This window comes from Heptranchias perlo, chromosome 27 (genome assembly GCF_035084215.1).
Source record: "Heptranchias perlo isolate sHepPer1 chromosome 27, sHepPer1.hap1, whole genome shotgun sequence".
In the NCBI taxonomy this organism is placed as follows: Eukaryota; Metazoa; Chordata; class Chondrichthyes; order Hexanchiformes; family Hexanchidae; genus Heptranchias; species Heptranchias perlo.
In genome coordinates this window covers 8,470,825-8,485,203 of record NC_090351.1, presented here as the reverse complement: position 1 = coordinate 8,485,203, position 14,379 = coordinate 8,470,825, and the positions used below count along the sequence as shown (strand labels likewise).

The 14,379-nt window shown below is 46.0% G+C and overlaps 1 protein-coding gene and 1 long non-coding RNA gene across 6 annotated transcripts in view; one reads left to right on the top strand and one right to left on the bottom strand.

The window, feature by feature from the left end:
• Nucleotides 1-14,379, bottom strand: part of nras (NRAS proto-oncogene, GTPase) — a 33,835-nt gene that overhangs the window by 5,796 nt on the left and 13,660 nt on the right. For all 5 annotated transcript variants that reach the window (XM_068007285.1, XM_068007283.1, XM_068007281.1 and 2 more), the window contains 3 exons: nucleotides 11,256-11,434; nucleotides 8,338-8,497; nucleotides 1,111-1,234 (listed from right to left, as the gene is read on the bottom strand). In XM_068007285.1, coding sequence (XP_067863386.1) covers nucleotides 1,115-1,234; nucleotides 8,338-8,497; nucleotides 11,256-11,434 — 459 coding nt within the window. In that variant the 3' untranslated portion in view covers nucleotides 1,111-1,114. The remainder of the gene's footprint in view (nucleotides 1-1,110; nucleotides 1,235-8,337; nucleotides 8,498-11,255; nucleotides 11,435-14,379) is intronic.
• The window catches only part of LOC137344384 (uncharacterized), a 47,621-nt gene that overhangs the window by 26,535 nt on the left and 6,707 nt on the right, over nucleotides 1-14,379 (top strand). The window contains exon 2 of the long non-coding RNA XR_010968343.1: nucleotides 557-662. This is a non-coding gene — a long non-coding RNA (uncharacterized lncRNA). The remainder of the gene's footprint in view (nucleotides 1-556; nucleotides 663-14,379) is intronic.

The window sequence follows — 14,379 nt, the reverse complement described above, 5'->3', positions numbered from 1 at the left end:
GGGAGTCTATAACAAGGGGACATAGATTTAAGGTGAGAGGGGAGAGATACAAAAGGGTCCAGAGGGGCAATTTTTTCACTCAAAGGGTGGTGAGTGTCTGGAACGAGCTGCCAGAGGCAGTAGTAGAGGCGGGTACAATTTTGTCTTTTAAAAAGCATTTGGACAGTTACATGGGTAAGATGGGTATAGAGGGATATGGGCCAAGTGCAGGCAATTGGGACTAGCTTAGTGGTATAAACTGGGCGACATGGACATGTTGGGCCGAAGGGCCTGTTTCCATGTTGTAAACTTCTATGATTCTATGAATCCACTTGGTGCTATTTAATGCTGTTCTAGTGCACTGAAAAGCATAATAAACTGTAGAATATCAACACTGATCTTGAATCACAATGCATTAATAGCTTTTTGTGCATGCCCATATATACCAAATACCTTTCCTTTTTGTTCTTACCCCACCCTCTTTTTCCCTGGCTCTGTACTTGCTTAAAAACTGTTAATCTCCAACATCTTCCAGTTCTGATGAAAGGTCAACTTAAAACTGTTTCTCTCTCCATAGATGCTGCCTGACCTGCTGAATGTTGCCAGCATGATCTTTTTTTACATCAAGTACATGGTGTGTTACAAAAGCTGCCAGGCAAACAGCTTTAGAAATGCATATTAAGGTAAAAGTTCAAGGCTGTGCTTTAATTGCAGGGTTCCATGTTTTAAAAAGCATTCAAGCTCTGCTCTTGAAGTTTATGCCACCATCTGTGCCCTCAGTTTACTGATTTTATTCCAGTTCTGACAAATGGTCATCAATCTGAAATGTTAACTCTTTTTCTCTCCACAGATGCTGCCTGACCTGCTGAGTTTTTCCAGCATTTTCTGTTTTTATTATTAACTTTATTATCTGTACACACCTCTATGACTGGCAGCCTAATTACTGAAGTTCATTTTGTTACAACACAAATGACCTTTAGTTGACAGATACGGAGTGCCCATTGGTAGTGGCTATAAAAATGGTTCCTCCAAACTAGTTAACTACCTACTGTCCCAGATGAAGGAGGCCAGCAGGATGGAAAGGTCTTTTAAGAACAAAACAGACTGGAAGGTTAAAAAAAAGTTACTTACCTAATTACATAATTATGCATTTTAACCCCAAGCAGCCTTGGTTTCTATCATCTTGACTGTTGAGTTTTATCATTCTGTACTGCCGAATCTCTCGTACCAGTGTGTAAAATGCATCCTCAACTCCCTATGTTGCAAAAGAGACAATTCCTTCAAGTTTTTGATAAAAGGCAATTAAAGGAATGTGGATATATTCCTAAAACACCAACATTGTTGGTCAAATTTATTAATCTTGTTCATTCTTTAATGTACATATGGCTCCAGTTAGCAGGAATGTGTTTAGTGATTCCCATCAACTTCAATCAATACAAATATCAGCATGATAGCTACAATCAGCAGTGGGCCTTTTACTCAGAGGGCTCGAATGTAATGTCTCCTCCACCCTTTAGGATATAATGTGGGATGGGAAGAAGGAAAAATAAATGTTCGTTAAAATGGTTTTTTGAAATGTGTCAGATCTTACTGCTAGATAAATATATTCTAGTAAGTTTTTAAAAAATATAATCCAGTATGGCATTTATGCTGTCTATCCGGACAAATTCTTAGGAGCCTGTCAAACTACAGTAAAATTGTCAAATCTCATTTCATTCAAGCATTCTGTTAAAGAACATATGTTAGGGCTTCCCTGATGCCTCAGGTGGTACAGACTTCACCACTTAAACTGTCCATGTTTAAATGAGACAATCCTTTAAATCAGGAAGAAGTCAGTCCCCAACAGGAGAGAGAAAACTGGATGGGAGGAAAAACAAAAACAAAAACCTCATTAAAAGTGAAGGGAATGCTAGGCTGCAGGAGTTCACAAACTGTCAGACAAGTATCGGTTTGCACTGTTTACACAAGTTTAAACAGTGAAATTCCAGGCATATACAAACTGATCCAGTCTACAGATTACTCAAGAAGCTGCAAGCAGGTTCGTGCAGTATTAAATTTGCCTGTGGGAAGTATCTGATAAAGAACCTACAGATTAAGAGACAATTTTTTTAATTGAAGTGGAAGATTAAGATCTGTAGTTGAGAACACCAGAGTTGAGAAGAGTAGAGAAGGTGGTTAAGTAGTGATTTGGTGATTTTCAGCTTGGGTTTTAAAAACCAGTAGACTATAGGGGAAAAGACCAGACTGAGGGAGGCAAGGAATTTTCCAGTTTGGCGAACTTGAGAAAGAAAGCGTTTGTTCGAATAGGAGACGGTTCAGGTTTTGACTTCAATCCAGCAAGCAGGCAGGTACGAGGAGCAGCGTGCTTCAATCAGAAGACTTTAATGAGGAGCTGATACAACAGCTGAGAAAGAATGATTTTTAAAAAAAAAAGTAATTTGACCATAAGGTAACTGCTGCAGTGCTGTACTTTGTCTGATGGAGTTTGCTAGTAATTCAAAATGGAATCTGCCAGGGTTTTAAAGGAAGTAGGTGAGCACATTGCAGATGCCCTAACTATAATCTTTCAAAGTTCTCTAGATTCAGGAACCGTCCCTCTAGATTGGAAAATTGCACATGTCACTCTGCTTTTTAAGAAGAGAGCGGGGGAAACCAGGGAATTATAGACCAGTTAGCCTAACATCTGTTGTGGGGAAAATGCTGGAAGTTGTAATTAAGGATAGGGTGACTGAACACCTCAAAAATTCACAGTTAATCAGAGAGAGCCAGCATGGATTTGTGAAAGGTAGGTCGTGTCTGACAAACCTGATTGAATTTTTTTGAAGAGGTTACTAAAGTAGTGGACAGGGGAATGTCAATGGATATTATTTAGATGGACTTCCAGAAGGCATTTGATAAAGTCCCACATAAGAGACTGTTAGCTAAGATAGAAGCCCATGGAAAAGAGGGAAATACATGGACTTGGTTAGGAAGTTGGCTGAGCGAAAGGCAGAGTAGGGATAATGGGTAGATACTCACATTGGCAGGATGCGACTAGTGGAGTCCCGCAGGGATCTGTCTTGGGGCCTCAATTATTCACAATATTTATTAACGACTTAGATGAAGGCATAGAAAGTCTCATATCTAAGTTTGCCGACGACACAAAGATTGGTGGCATTATAAGCAGTGTAGATGAAAACGTAAAATTACAAAGCGATATTGATAGATTAGGTGAATGGGCAAAACTGTGGCAAATGGAATTCAATGTAGACAAATGTGAGGTCATCCACTTTGGACCAAAAAAGCATAGAACAGGGTACTTTCTAAATGATAAAAAGTTAAAAACAGTGGCTGTCCAAAGGAACTTAGGGGTTCAGGTACATAGATCATTGAAGTGTCATGAACAGGTGCAGAAAATAATCAAGGCGGCTAATGGAATGCTGGCCTTTATATCTAGAGGACTAGAGTACAAGGGTGCAGAAGTTATGCTGCAGCGATACAAAACCCTGGTTAAACCGCACCTGGAGTACTGTGAGCAGTTCTGGGCACCGCACTTTTGGAAGGACATAATGGCCTTGGAGGGAGTGCAGCATAGGTTTACTAGAATGATACCCGGAATTCAAGGTTTAAGTTACGAGGAGAGATTACACAAATTGGGGTTGTATTCTCTAGAGTTTAGGTGGTGAAGGGGTGATCAGATCGAAGTTTATAAGATATTAAGGGGAACAGACAGGGTGGATAGAGAGAAACTATTTCCGCTGCTTGGGGAGTATAGGACTAGGGTACACAGTCTAAAAATTAGAGCCAGATCCTTCAGGAGTGAGATTAGAAAACACTTCTACACACAAAGGGTGGTAGAGGTTTGGAACTCTCTTCCGCAAACGGCAATTGATGCTAGCTCAATTGCTAATTTTAAATTTGAGATAGATAGCTTTTTGCCAAAGGTATTAAGGGATATGGGCCAAAGGCAGGTATATGGAGTTAGATCACAGATCAAATGGCGGAGCGGGCTCAAGGGGCTGAATGGCCTACTCCTATTCCTATGTTGTAAATACTGGATATAGGAACACTGCATTTTACATTGTGGCACCGGCATTTAGTGCAGCATTTTCTGCAGTTCTGGGTACAAAAGATGCATAACTGGACCTGGATCTTAGCCAGAAGGAATACCCCCCCACACTCCCACTTCTCCTGAAAGCACTGACTCTTACCGGGGTAGAGTCACATGTGCGCCAGCAGGCGGTGCCTCACCCAAGTAGCCATTTTTCTTCTGACAGCAAAGACAGTGAACTTCAGCAGGGTACTCAATTTTAGAGAGCATTACAGCGGAGCCGAGCGTGCTCTCAAACATCCACATAGGCACGTTCCAGCATGGATCACTGAAGAGCAATCAGGAAAGAGAAAGCCAGATGATTTTCCACTCACTAGCCCGTGGACACTGAAGCCAATCGTAGGTCCCCCAATTGCTGCACCACTGAGATCGAGTGACTCAGCACAGACCAGGAATGGAAGCTTGGTCTGTATAGCTCCCACTAAGCCATTGAGGGAGCACTTCTCTCCATTTAAGGAGGGTGGGGGGGGGGGGGGGTGGGGAGGGAAAGAAATAAGAGAGAGAAAGAAGGAAAGAATAGAAAGGGTGCATGCGCACAAGTGAAAGCAGGTTATTTGGTCATGGAAGGCATCACAACCAAGCCCGATCCTGTCCTTATTTAACGTGCACACACTTTCCAGCAGGGGTTACTGGAGATTTGACTACAGAAAGCAATGATTAGACCGCCAAAGCCTTGTAGGTCAGTCTCAAATCCCGCTGGTTAAAATTTGGCCATCTCACCTTAATGCCCTTAAAAGTCAGTTTTCAATTCAAGACTTTCATACAGCAACAATCAGCTTATTTCTGAACAGGTTTAAGGGATTTTGCAAGAGCAAGCTACAAGTCCCAACATGATGGAAACAGTTAGGAGTCTCCACATCATATTTGAAAGATACTGTATGAATTTCTTCCATCTGAAGGTTACCAAATTTTGGAAGTACTCAATTAAGAATGTTAAAACAGTACAGGAACAACATTGACAGAAGTATGTAGGAAGTTTATATAAATCTACCTATTTTCCAAAATTGAAGTGGTCAACAATTCTCCCTCCCCACAAAATACAAATCACACTGTTGTAAACAATGGATTGTTTTTCTCCCCCAAAAATTGAGTTGGGCTTTTAGCAATCTACCATGGACTCGCAGAGGCCACCCACCCAGCCTCTGCCAGGGCTGGCATGTTCTGAGAACGATATAAAGAGAGGAAAGAAAACAATCTGTTAATGAAAGATCATAGTTAACCAGTTGCAGCTAGCGCTGCACTTGGCAGGGTGGGGTTGGGGGGGGGGGGTGGTATAAGTCTCAACATTGCCCAGTTTTTTTTGAGGTGGGGAAGGGAAAAGAGAGAATCATTCACGAGGGTTTGAGTTCTGATTGAGCGCCAATGCATGTGGCTAGAAGTGCTCATGCTCAGATGCTGAATGAGGACAGGGTTGAGTTCTGCCATCACAGTCAAATAAACTCATCCATACTCATTACCCTAGCTCAAGCATGTATGGAAAACTTTACTTAAAAGTATAAGCTGGACAGTACAGAAACAAGCAGATGCATTTTGAAGGACCTAGGCAAGGTTAGGAAAATATTTAACCTAACTCTACCCTTGTATCCGTCCCTAGGGAGTGCACCTTGACATGGTAGAAAGGCTTGCATGCTCCTGTGATCCCATGAGCTATGCTGATGGGAGTACAACTCCTGGTAGGGCCACCCAGGTTGAAAGGTAGGAGTCAGATTAAAGGCAGTTCACCGGTCCTCCTGGTAAGGGGTTGGGAGTCCGGTTAATGACTTATGCACACGTAAAAATGCCTTGTTATGGAAACGACCCAGAGACATGAAGAACCTCTGTTAGAGATTTGCAAATATAAACATCAACTGTACAGAACCATGATCTGCTGGATGTATGGCAATATGATACTCCGACCAGAGTCAAATTATTTTGCTCCAGACAGCAGGGAAAGAAATGGGTTGCCTCACATGCCACAGAAGACGCTAACTAACTAAGAATCCACAATCACCTTCTGAGAATGGCACGAAACTCTTACAAAAGGGTTAGTAATAGCTCAAGTAGATGCATTGAAACTTATTAAACTACAGCAGAGGAGTAGTGAAAAGCAGGTTAGATATCCCACACCACTGAATTCCCCACGCCAGGCACATCACTGTGGTGAAAGGCTGAGCACGAGCCAAGTGTTTCTCCTATCAGCAGCGAACCATTTTTGGGTGAACCTTTCACATATGAAGGCCTGAGAAAAGTTCGCACAACTCCCCTGTAAAATTAATCAATTAGAAACAGTGGGGTACTATGTTACAAGTGAGGTATATGGAGGATAAACTACATTTAAAGACGATGGGAATCACACAAAAAAAGAGGAAATCTTACTAGTTCCCCTCATCCATTATCATTCTATAAATCCCAGAATCCAAAAGGTTAGGGGTGGGTTAACAATGATTTGATTTGATGTGGAGGCGTGCTGAAGTGACAGTTATCAAAAAGAGGATTATCTTTGTAAGTCCAGACACTAGCATCAGTAAAGCAATGAAGATCACACTATATATCTTACCTATCCACCTCTGCATCATCTCCACTGCATTCCCCCAAGGATCCATCCTTGGCAAGTTCCTCTGCCTCATCCATATGCAACCCCTTAACCACATTATCAACAGATATGGGCTCAGCTTCTACATGTCCACTGATACCACCTAGCTCTAACTTTCTATCACTTTTCGTTGCATCAATGACATCAGACTGACATCCAGTCTTGGAGAAGACGCAATTTCCTCCACGTAAACATTGGTAGGAACAAAGCCATTGTCTTTGGCCCCTGCCACAAATTCCATACCTTCACCACCGACTCCACCCGCGCCCCCCATCCGGTCTACTGGCTCAGGCTGAACTAGGCTCCTGTTTGACCTGGGGCCTAGCTTCCGACCCCATATCCTATCACAAAAGACCATTTACATCCACCTCTAAAACATTGCTTGCTTCCGCCACTATCCCAGGCCATTGACTGCTGAAACCCTCATACCTGCCTTCAGCTCATCTAAGATCCTGCTGCCCATATTCTATCCCACACCAAGTCCCATTCCCCTATCCTCAGGGACCTACATTGGTTCCCAGTGCCCCAATTCCTCAAATTTTAAATCCTCACCAGTGTTTGAAATCATTCATGGCCTCGTCACTCCCTATGTCTAACTTCCTGCAGTGCTACAAAGCCCCACAAATTCTTCATTCCTGTGACTGCAGTCTCCTGTGCATTCTACCCCTTCCATCACCCCACCAATACGAGCCATGCCTTCAACCGCCTGGGCCTCATACTCAAAATTCCCTCCCTAAACCCCTCCACTCTACCCCTTCCATCACCCCACCAATACGAGCCATGCCTTCAACCGCCTGGGCCTCATACTCGAAATTCCCTCCCTAAACCCCTCCACATCTCCATCTTTAAGGCCCTCCTTCAAACCCACCTCTTTGACGGAGCTTTTGGTCACCACTCCTACTATCCCCTCCTTTAGCGCGACATCCATTTCATCCTTACGCCCAAGAAGTGTTTTGGGATGTTTTTCTACATTAAAAGCGCTATATAAATACAAGTTCTTGCGGTACATGGAGTCCAGAGACAGGAAAAGAGGAGAATGCCCTCATTCAAAAACTTCTAAAAGTTACCTCACCACACTTATTCATGTGTGGGAGCTGAGGTTGAAACCATGATTCAAGGCCCCACTGACAACTTATAAGAGTGCCTCTGGTCCATGTATGTCAGTCAGAGCAGGGAGAGTAGGCTGGTCCTCACCACCCATGTATTACCATGAGTGAAACCCATGGAGGATTTTGATGGTACATTGAGGGACAACAAAAATAGTACGGGGAAATCCTTGCCCACAAAAGTCACTAATTTAATGCCACACCCTGCCTTGCCAGGACCGCCATATTGGAATTACTACTGTAGACAGCTAGGGTTTCCCAAAGTCCATTTAATATAATGCGACCATAACTTCTATTTACATTTTTTTAAAATATGGTTTATAAAGGTTTGGGTTCTAATGCTGGAAAATGATGTGGACAAGAACTGCAGTTATAACTTTAAACTAAAATCTTCCACCAGGATTTGATTTGACCAGAATTGACCTCTATGTATCAGACCTACTTCATTTCAGTTGTTGAACATAACCTGGACATAATTTCAACTCTATCTTGACTTGGAACCAAATACTGAGAACAAAAATGATTTGGTTCACCTGTGGCCCAGCACCTGAACCACGTGGGTTCTTCTGGCACTCTTCCACATTTCTTACCTGTCTTGTTTTTGCTGAGGTTTCTATGAAAGGTATCCCATAACTCCTAGCTAGTTCCTGTGCTTGTTTTGTGTCCACACTCCGGGCAGGTAAATCACATTTGTTCCCCACCAAGACCATGGGGACATCTTCAGAATCCTTTACTCTTTTAATTTGTTCTCTGAAAGAAAAATATGAACTAAAATGAATTACACATTCACGTTGTGAAGCTAAGCATAAGTATTTAAGTGTCAGCAAACAATTCCCATCCTTAGATAAACACAGTAAGACACCACTGGTCCACCACAACAGATGGTGGATTCTATTATGTTGAATTAGACTGTTTATTGAATAGGTACTGGACAACATAAACTAGAGTAAAACCAATGAGATTACACAACTCAGTACAAATAGTTTAATGATGTGTTTAACTCAGTTGCATCACAGACAGAACTGAGTCAATCTCTGACACATTTTTACGTCAAACTGGGAATGGCTCCCACAGGATAAGTTGCTTCATCAACAGCACAAAGAACCTAATCATGCCCAGTCACGTTAATCCATACCATGCTGTGAAACAAGTTCCATTTAAACTTCTGAACCAACAGTTTACCACATTCCATGCACATAAGATACTACAGTTTCTTTACAAACACACACATGAATAATCACTGTAGTAGGTTGATTAAAGAATATACGAGCAGCCCAGTACATAATCACAGCAGCCAAGCTTTGTTTAGTCTCTCCTCCCCAAAAAGCACCCCTTTTTTTAAACAATCATAAGATAAAGTACTTTCCACAACAGACCTGTAGTTCTTGCTGAAATGGTTGTCATACCATAAGGAAAAAAGGATACAGCAAGGGAAAGATTAGGAATGGTGGTGAAAGCTTGGTCGAAGAGATGAGGAGATACTGCATAGCGGAGAGGTGTAAGGACAGCGTTTCAAGCGTGCAGGGCCAAAACAGCTCTGCAGACAAATATGGAACAGAGAGAAGGAAGGATGGAAAGGAGGCTGGAGTCACAAGAGTGAAGGTTGTATGCAGGAACATGGGACTGAATGAGGTTGTAGAGGTAGGGAGGGAGTGGCCATGGAGGGATTTGTAGATGAGTACAAGGTTGCGTTGGGGATAAGAAGCATTGGGGTAATAGGGCAATGGTACTTAAAATAGGATAGGATTTGACAGCAGAGTTTGACAAATCAACTACTCAAAAACAGTCTACTTCTATCTACCTTTCATGTTCTAATGAAAAAAGCCTCCATTTTTCAAAGTCTTTCTTTGTATTTCTATTTCCTCAAACCAGGCAGCATCCTAGTTGTACCTTCCCCGAAGCCTCAATTTCCTTCCTATAGTGTGGCGCCCAATACTGCGCACAGTACTAACTGAGGTCTTATAAGGTTAAGGTTTTATATAGACTCATCATCACCGTTTGTCTTTTATATTCCATACGTCTTGTGATAACACCTAGAATTCAATTTAAAACTTTTTTTAAAAAAAGCCTTATCAACCTGACGTACTGCATTTAATGTCCTGTGAACCTGTATCCCCAAATCCCTCTGCTCTTCCACAGCACCAAGCCTACTTCCAATCAGAGCGGAATTACTGCTGTTCTCCTTAACCAAACTATATCATCTCACTTACTGGCAATGAATTCCATCTGCCACTTCTTAGCCCTCATCTTATTCAATATCCTGAAATTGAATTCCTTTGCAGATTACGATGGTCTTCTAAAGATTTAACTATAGTTCCTATTTTATCACATGCAAACCAGTCCCTCCAGGCCTACATCCAAATCACTGATATATACAGCAAGCAGAATGGCTCCAGAATCGAACCCTTTGAGATTCCACGACCAACTTCCAACCATTCCATGGCCCGCCCTCTTTCCCCCCCGCCCCCCCCCCCCCAATCTTCTCCACGCCCCGCCTCTCTCTCTCCCCGAGCTTCTCCACCGCCCCCCCCCCCCCGAGCTTCTCCACCGCCCCGCCCCCCGAGCTTCTCCACCGCCCCGCCCCCCGAGCTTCTCCACCGCCCCGCCCCCCGCCGAGCTTCTCCACCACCCCTCCCCCCGATCTTCTCCACCGCCCCTCCCCCCCCGATCTTCTCCACCGCCCCTCCCCCCCCCCGATCTTCTCCACCGCCCCTCCCCCCCCCCGATCTTCTCCACCGCCCCTCCCCCCCCCCCGATCTTCTCCACGGGGACCCCCCCCGATCTTCTCCACGGGCCCCCCCCCGATCTTCTCCACGGGGCCCCCCCCTCTCCCACCCCCCGATCTTCTCCACGGGCCCCCCCCCCTCTCCCACCCCCCGATCTTCTCCACGGGGCCCCCACCTCTCCCACTCCCCGATCTTCTCCACGGGGCCCCCCCCTCTCCCACTCCCCGATCTTCTCCACGGGGCCCCCCCTCTCCCACTCCCCGATCTTCTCCACGGGGCCCCCCTCTCCCACTCCCCAATCTTCTCCACGGCCCCCCCCGATCTTCTCTACGGCCCACAATCTCTCCCTCTCTGATTCCCGGTTATGGCCTGCTTCTGCAGACCTTCCCGCCCGACAGCCAGCCAGCCCGTCAATCAGACTGGCTGCCGGGCACAAAACCCGGAAGTAAAATTTTTATCCTTCAATTAGGTCGCAATCGCAGGTTCCGAACCGCCAACTTTATTTCCGGGGATCGTGTTCGATTACCTCCCCTCCATGTAAAAATCAAGCTCAATATTGCTCATCTCACTCTCAACCACTTCAGGGTTCATCTAAAATCAAGGACTCATGAGCAGAGGAGGGTTTTCATGTATAAGCATTTGTCTCTGGCATCTGAATTTGATGGGTCATGGAGGGACAGCTAATAATCTAAAACTGAAGCAAATTCACTTGTCCCTGGCCAGGAACTCTTTAAAAAGGAATAAAAAAAGAGCATAAATGGAGGAATAGACTCTACACCCACCTGTATAAGTGAACATCTGCAAATGATTTAATATTGTTTATAGCAAATACACAAAGGAACCCCTCTCCTGTCCTCATGTACTGATCCCTCATAGCGCTATACTCTTCTTGACCTGCTGTGTCCAGAATGTCTAATAAACATGTTTCACCGTCAATCACTACTTGCTTCCTATAGGAGTCCTGAGGGGAGAAACAGAACATAAATTTACTTTAAAGAATTACATTTATTTTGAGAGTCATCTTACACAGACAATAAAAGATTAACTGTATAATTTGAGAACAAAAATTTATACATATTTAACCCTGCCTTAGGTGCCAGTGTTGTATTTTTGGACGCCTGTGATGGAGTGGTAAGCAAAACAACTGAACAAGAGGCATGCTGGAAGGGCAGAGTGATACAGAAAAGGCTGACACAGGACAAAATTAGCATGTGTGATCCATTAAAACTCTTTTGTCTCTTGTGGGCACAGTACCAAGCAATGACAATGTCTAGGGGAGAGATCCACCAACAAGAGAACGGTGGGTAAAGCTTCCCCACTAGTATTCTGTGGAAACTTTCTGAATTAAGACAGAATGTTGAGATGCAGCTGCTAGAGTTCTATGTTCCTGGCATTACATGGAGGTTTGGCTTCTGCAAATTGGTTCATAGAAGCATTGTGGACTGTTTGTGAAGCCATTTTGTTACAAGTCCAACAAGGAAATCTGCAGTACTAGACCTGGTTCTGGGTAATGAACCAGGTCAAGTAGGCTACTGGAAGGTAGGAGAATATTTAAGGGCCAACAATCTCAGCATTAGGTTTACAGTCAGGATAGACAAGTAAAAAAATAAGAATCTTGGATAGAAAGAAACAAATCAAAGGGGGCCTAGTCCAGATTAACTGTACAGAAAAACTGGCAGATAAAACAACAGACTTCAAGTATGAGATGGATTGGATGCAAACTAAAACAGATTCTTACAAGTAAAAGGGGTTGCTTCTGTGCTTACAAAGGAACATGCAGGAAAAGTGGAGAAAACACTGATATTAAAATGCAAACTGTTTTGAAAGAGCCAATGGAAGTCAAAATTAGTAAGTCATCAGGCCCAGGTGGTCTACACTTCAGTTATAAAACAGCAAAAGCACTAAGCACAATTACAAGAATTGAACCAGGGACTGGAGGGTGGTGCCTGTTCAAAAAAGGAAAGTGAAAATGCAGGAAATTACAGATCAATCAGCCTCAAGTCAGCAACAGGAAAGTTCCTAGAAACTGTAATAAGGGACAACAGTGAACACTAAGACATAATCAGGGACAGTCAACATGGATTTGTGAAAGGCAGGTTTTATACTTTACTAATTTTATCAAAATCTTCAAAGAAATTATCAAGTAGGGGAACACAGTGGTTGGGGTATATTTGGACTTGTGAAGATTAATGCCCATAGTCGCAAAGGTAAAGCGGCAAAATGGATAGAGCGATGGTTAAAGGATACAAAGCAGAGTGTATCAGTAAATGAATGTTTTTGGATTGGCAAGGTATAGCTAGTAGTGTGCCCTGAGAATCTATGCTGGGACCTTTCTTGCTGTCAGGGTACATAAATGATTTGGACATAATCAGAAAAGAGGATTATCAAAATTTGCTCATGAAATCAGGAGGCCTGGCAGCTGTAAGAATGAATACAAGAGCGTCAGGGGAGCTGGGCAGACAGGTCAGGGGAGCTGGGCAGACAGGTCAGGGGAGCTGGGCAGACAGGTCAGGGGAGCTGGGCAGACAGGTCAGGGGAGCTGGGCAGACAGGTCAGGGGAGCTGGGCAGACAGGTCAGGGGAGCTGGGCAGACAGGTCAGGGGAGCTGGGCAGACAGGTCAGGGGAGCTGGGCAGACAGGTCAGGGGAGCTGGGCAGACAGGTCAGGGGAGCTGGGCAGACAGGTCAGGGGAGCTGGGCAGACAGGTCAGGGGAGCTGGGCAGACAGGTCAGGGGAGCTGGGCAGACAGGTCAGGGGAGCTGGGCAGACAGGTCAGGGGAGCTGGGCAGACAGGTCAGGGGAGCTGGGCAGACAGGTCAGGGGAGCTGGGCAGACAGGTCAGGGGAGCTGGGCAGACAGGTCAGGGGAGCTGGGCAGACAGGTCAGGGGAGCTGGGCAGACAGGTCAGGGGAGCTGGGCAGACAGGTCAGGGGAGCTGGGCAGACAGGTCAGGGGAGCTGGGCAGACAGGTCAGGGGAGCTGGGCAGACAGGTCAGGGGAGCTGGGCAGACAGGTCAGGGGAGGGGAGCTGGGCAGACAGGTCAGGGGAGGGGAGCTGGGCAGACAGGTCAGGGGAGGGGAGCTGGGCAGACAGGTCAGGGGAGGGGAGCTGGGCAGACAGGTCAGGGGAGGGGAGCTGGGCAGACAGGTCAGGGGAGGGGAGCTGGGCAGACAGGTCAGGGGAGGGGAGCTGGGCAGACAGGTCAGGGGAGGGGAGCTGGGCAGACAGGTCAGGGGAGGGGAGCTGGGCAGACAGGTCAGGGGAGGGGAGCTGGGCAGACAGGTCAGGGGAGGGGAGCTGGGCAGACAGGTCAGGGGAGGGGAGCTGGGCAGACAGGTCAGGGGAGGGGAGCTGGGCAGACAGGTCAGGGGAGGGGAGCTGGGCAGACAGGTCAGGGGAGGGGAGCTGGGCAGACAGGTCAGGGGAGCTGGGCAGACAGGTCAGGGGAGCTGGGCAGACAGGTCAGGGGAGCTGGGCAGACAGGTCAGGGGAGCTGGGCAGACAGGTCAGGGGAGCTGGGCAGACAGGTCAGGGGAGCTGGGCAGACAGGTCAGGGGAGCTGGGCAGACAGGTCAGGGGAGCTGGGCAGACAGGTCAGGGGAGCTGGGCAGACAGGTCAGGGGAGCTGGGCAGACAGGTCAGGGGAGCTGGGCAGACAGGTCAGGGGAGCTGGGCAGACAGGTCAGGGGAGCTGGGCAGACAGGTCAGGGGAGCTGGGCAGACAGGTCAGGGGAGCTGGGCAGACAGGTCAGGGGAGCTGGGCAGACAGGTCAGGGGAGCTGGGCAGACAGGTCAGGGGAGCTGGGCAGACAGGTCAGGGGAGCTGGGCAGACAGGTCAGGGGAGCTGGGCAGACAGGTCAGGGGAGCTGGGCAGACAGGTCAGGGGAGCTGGGCAGACAGGTCA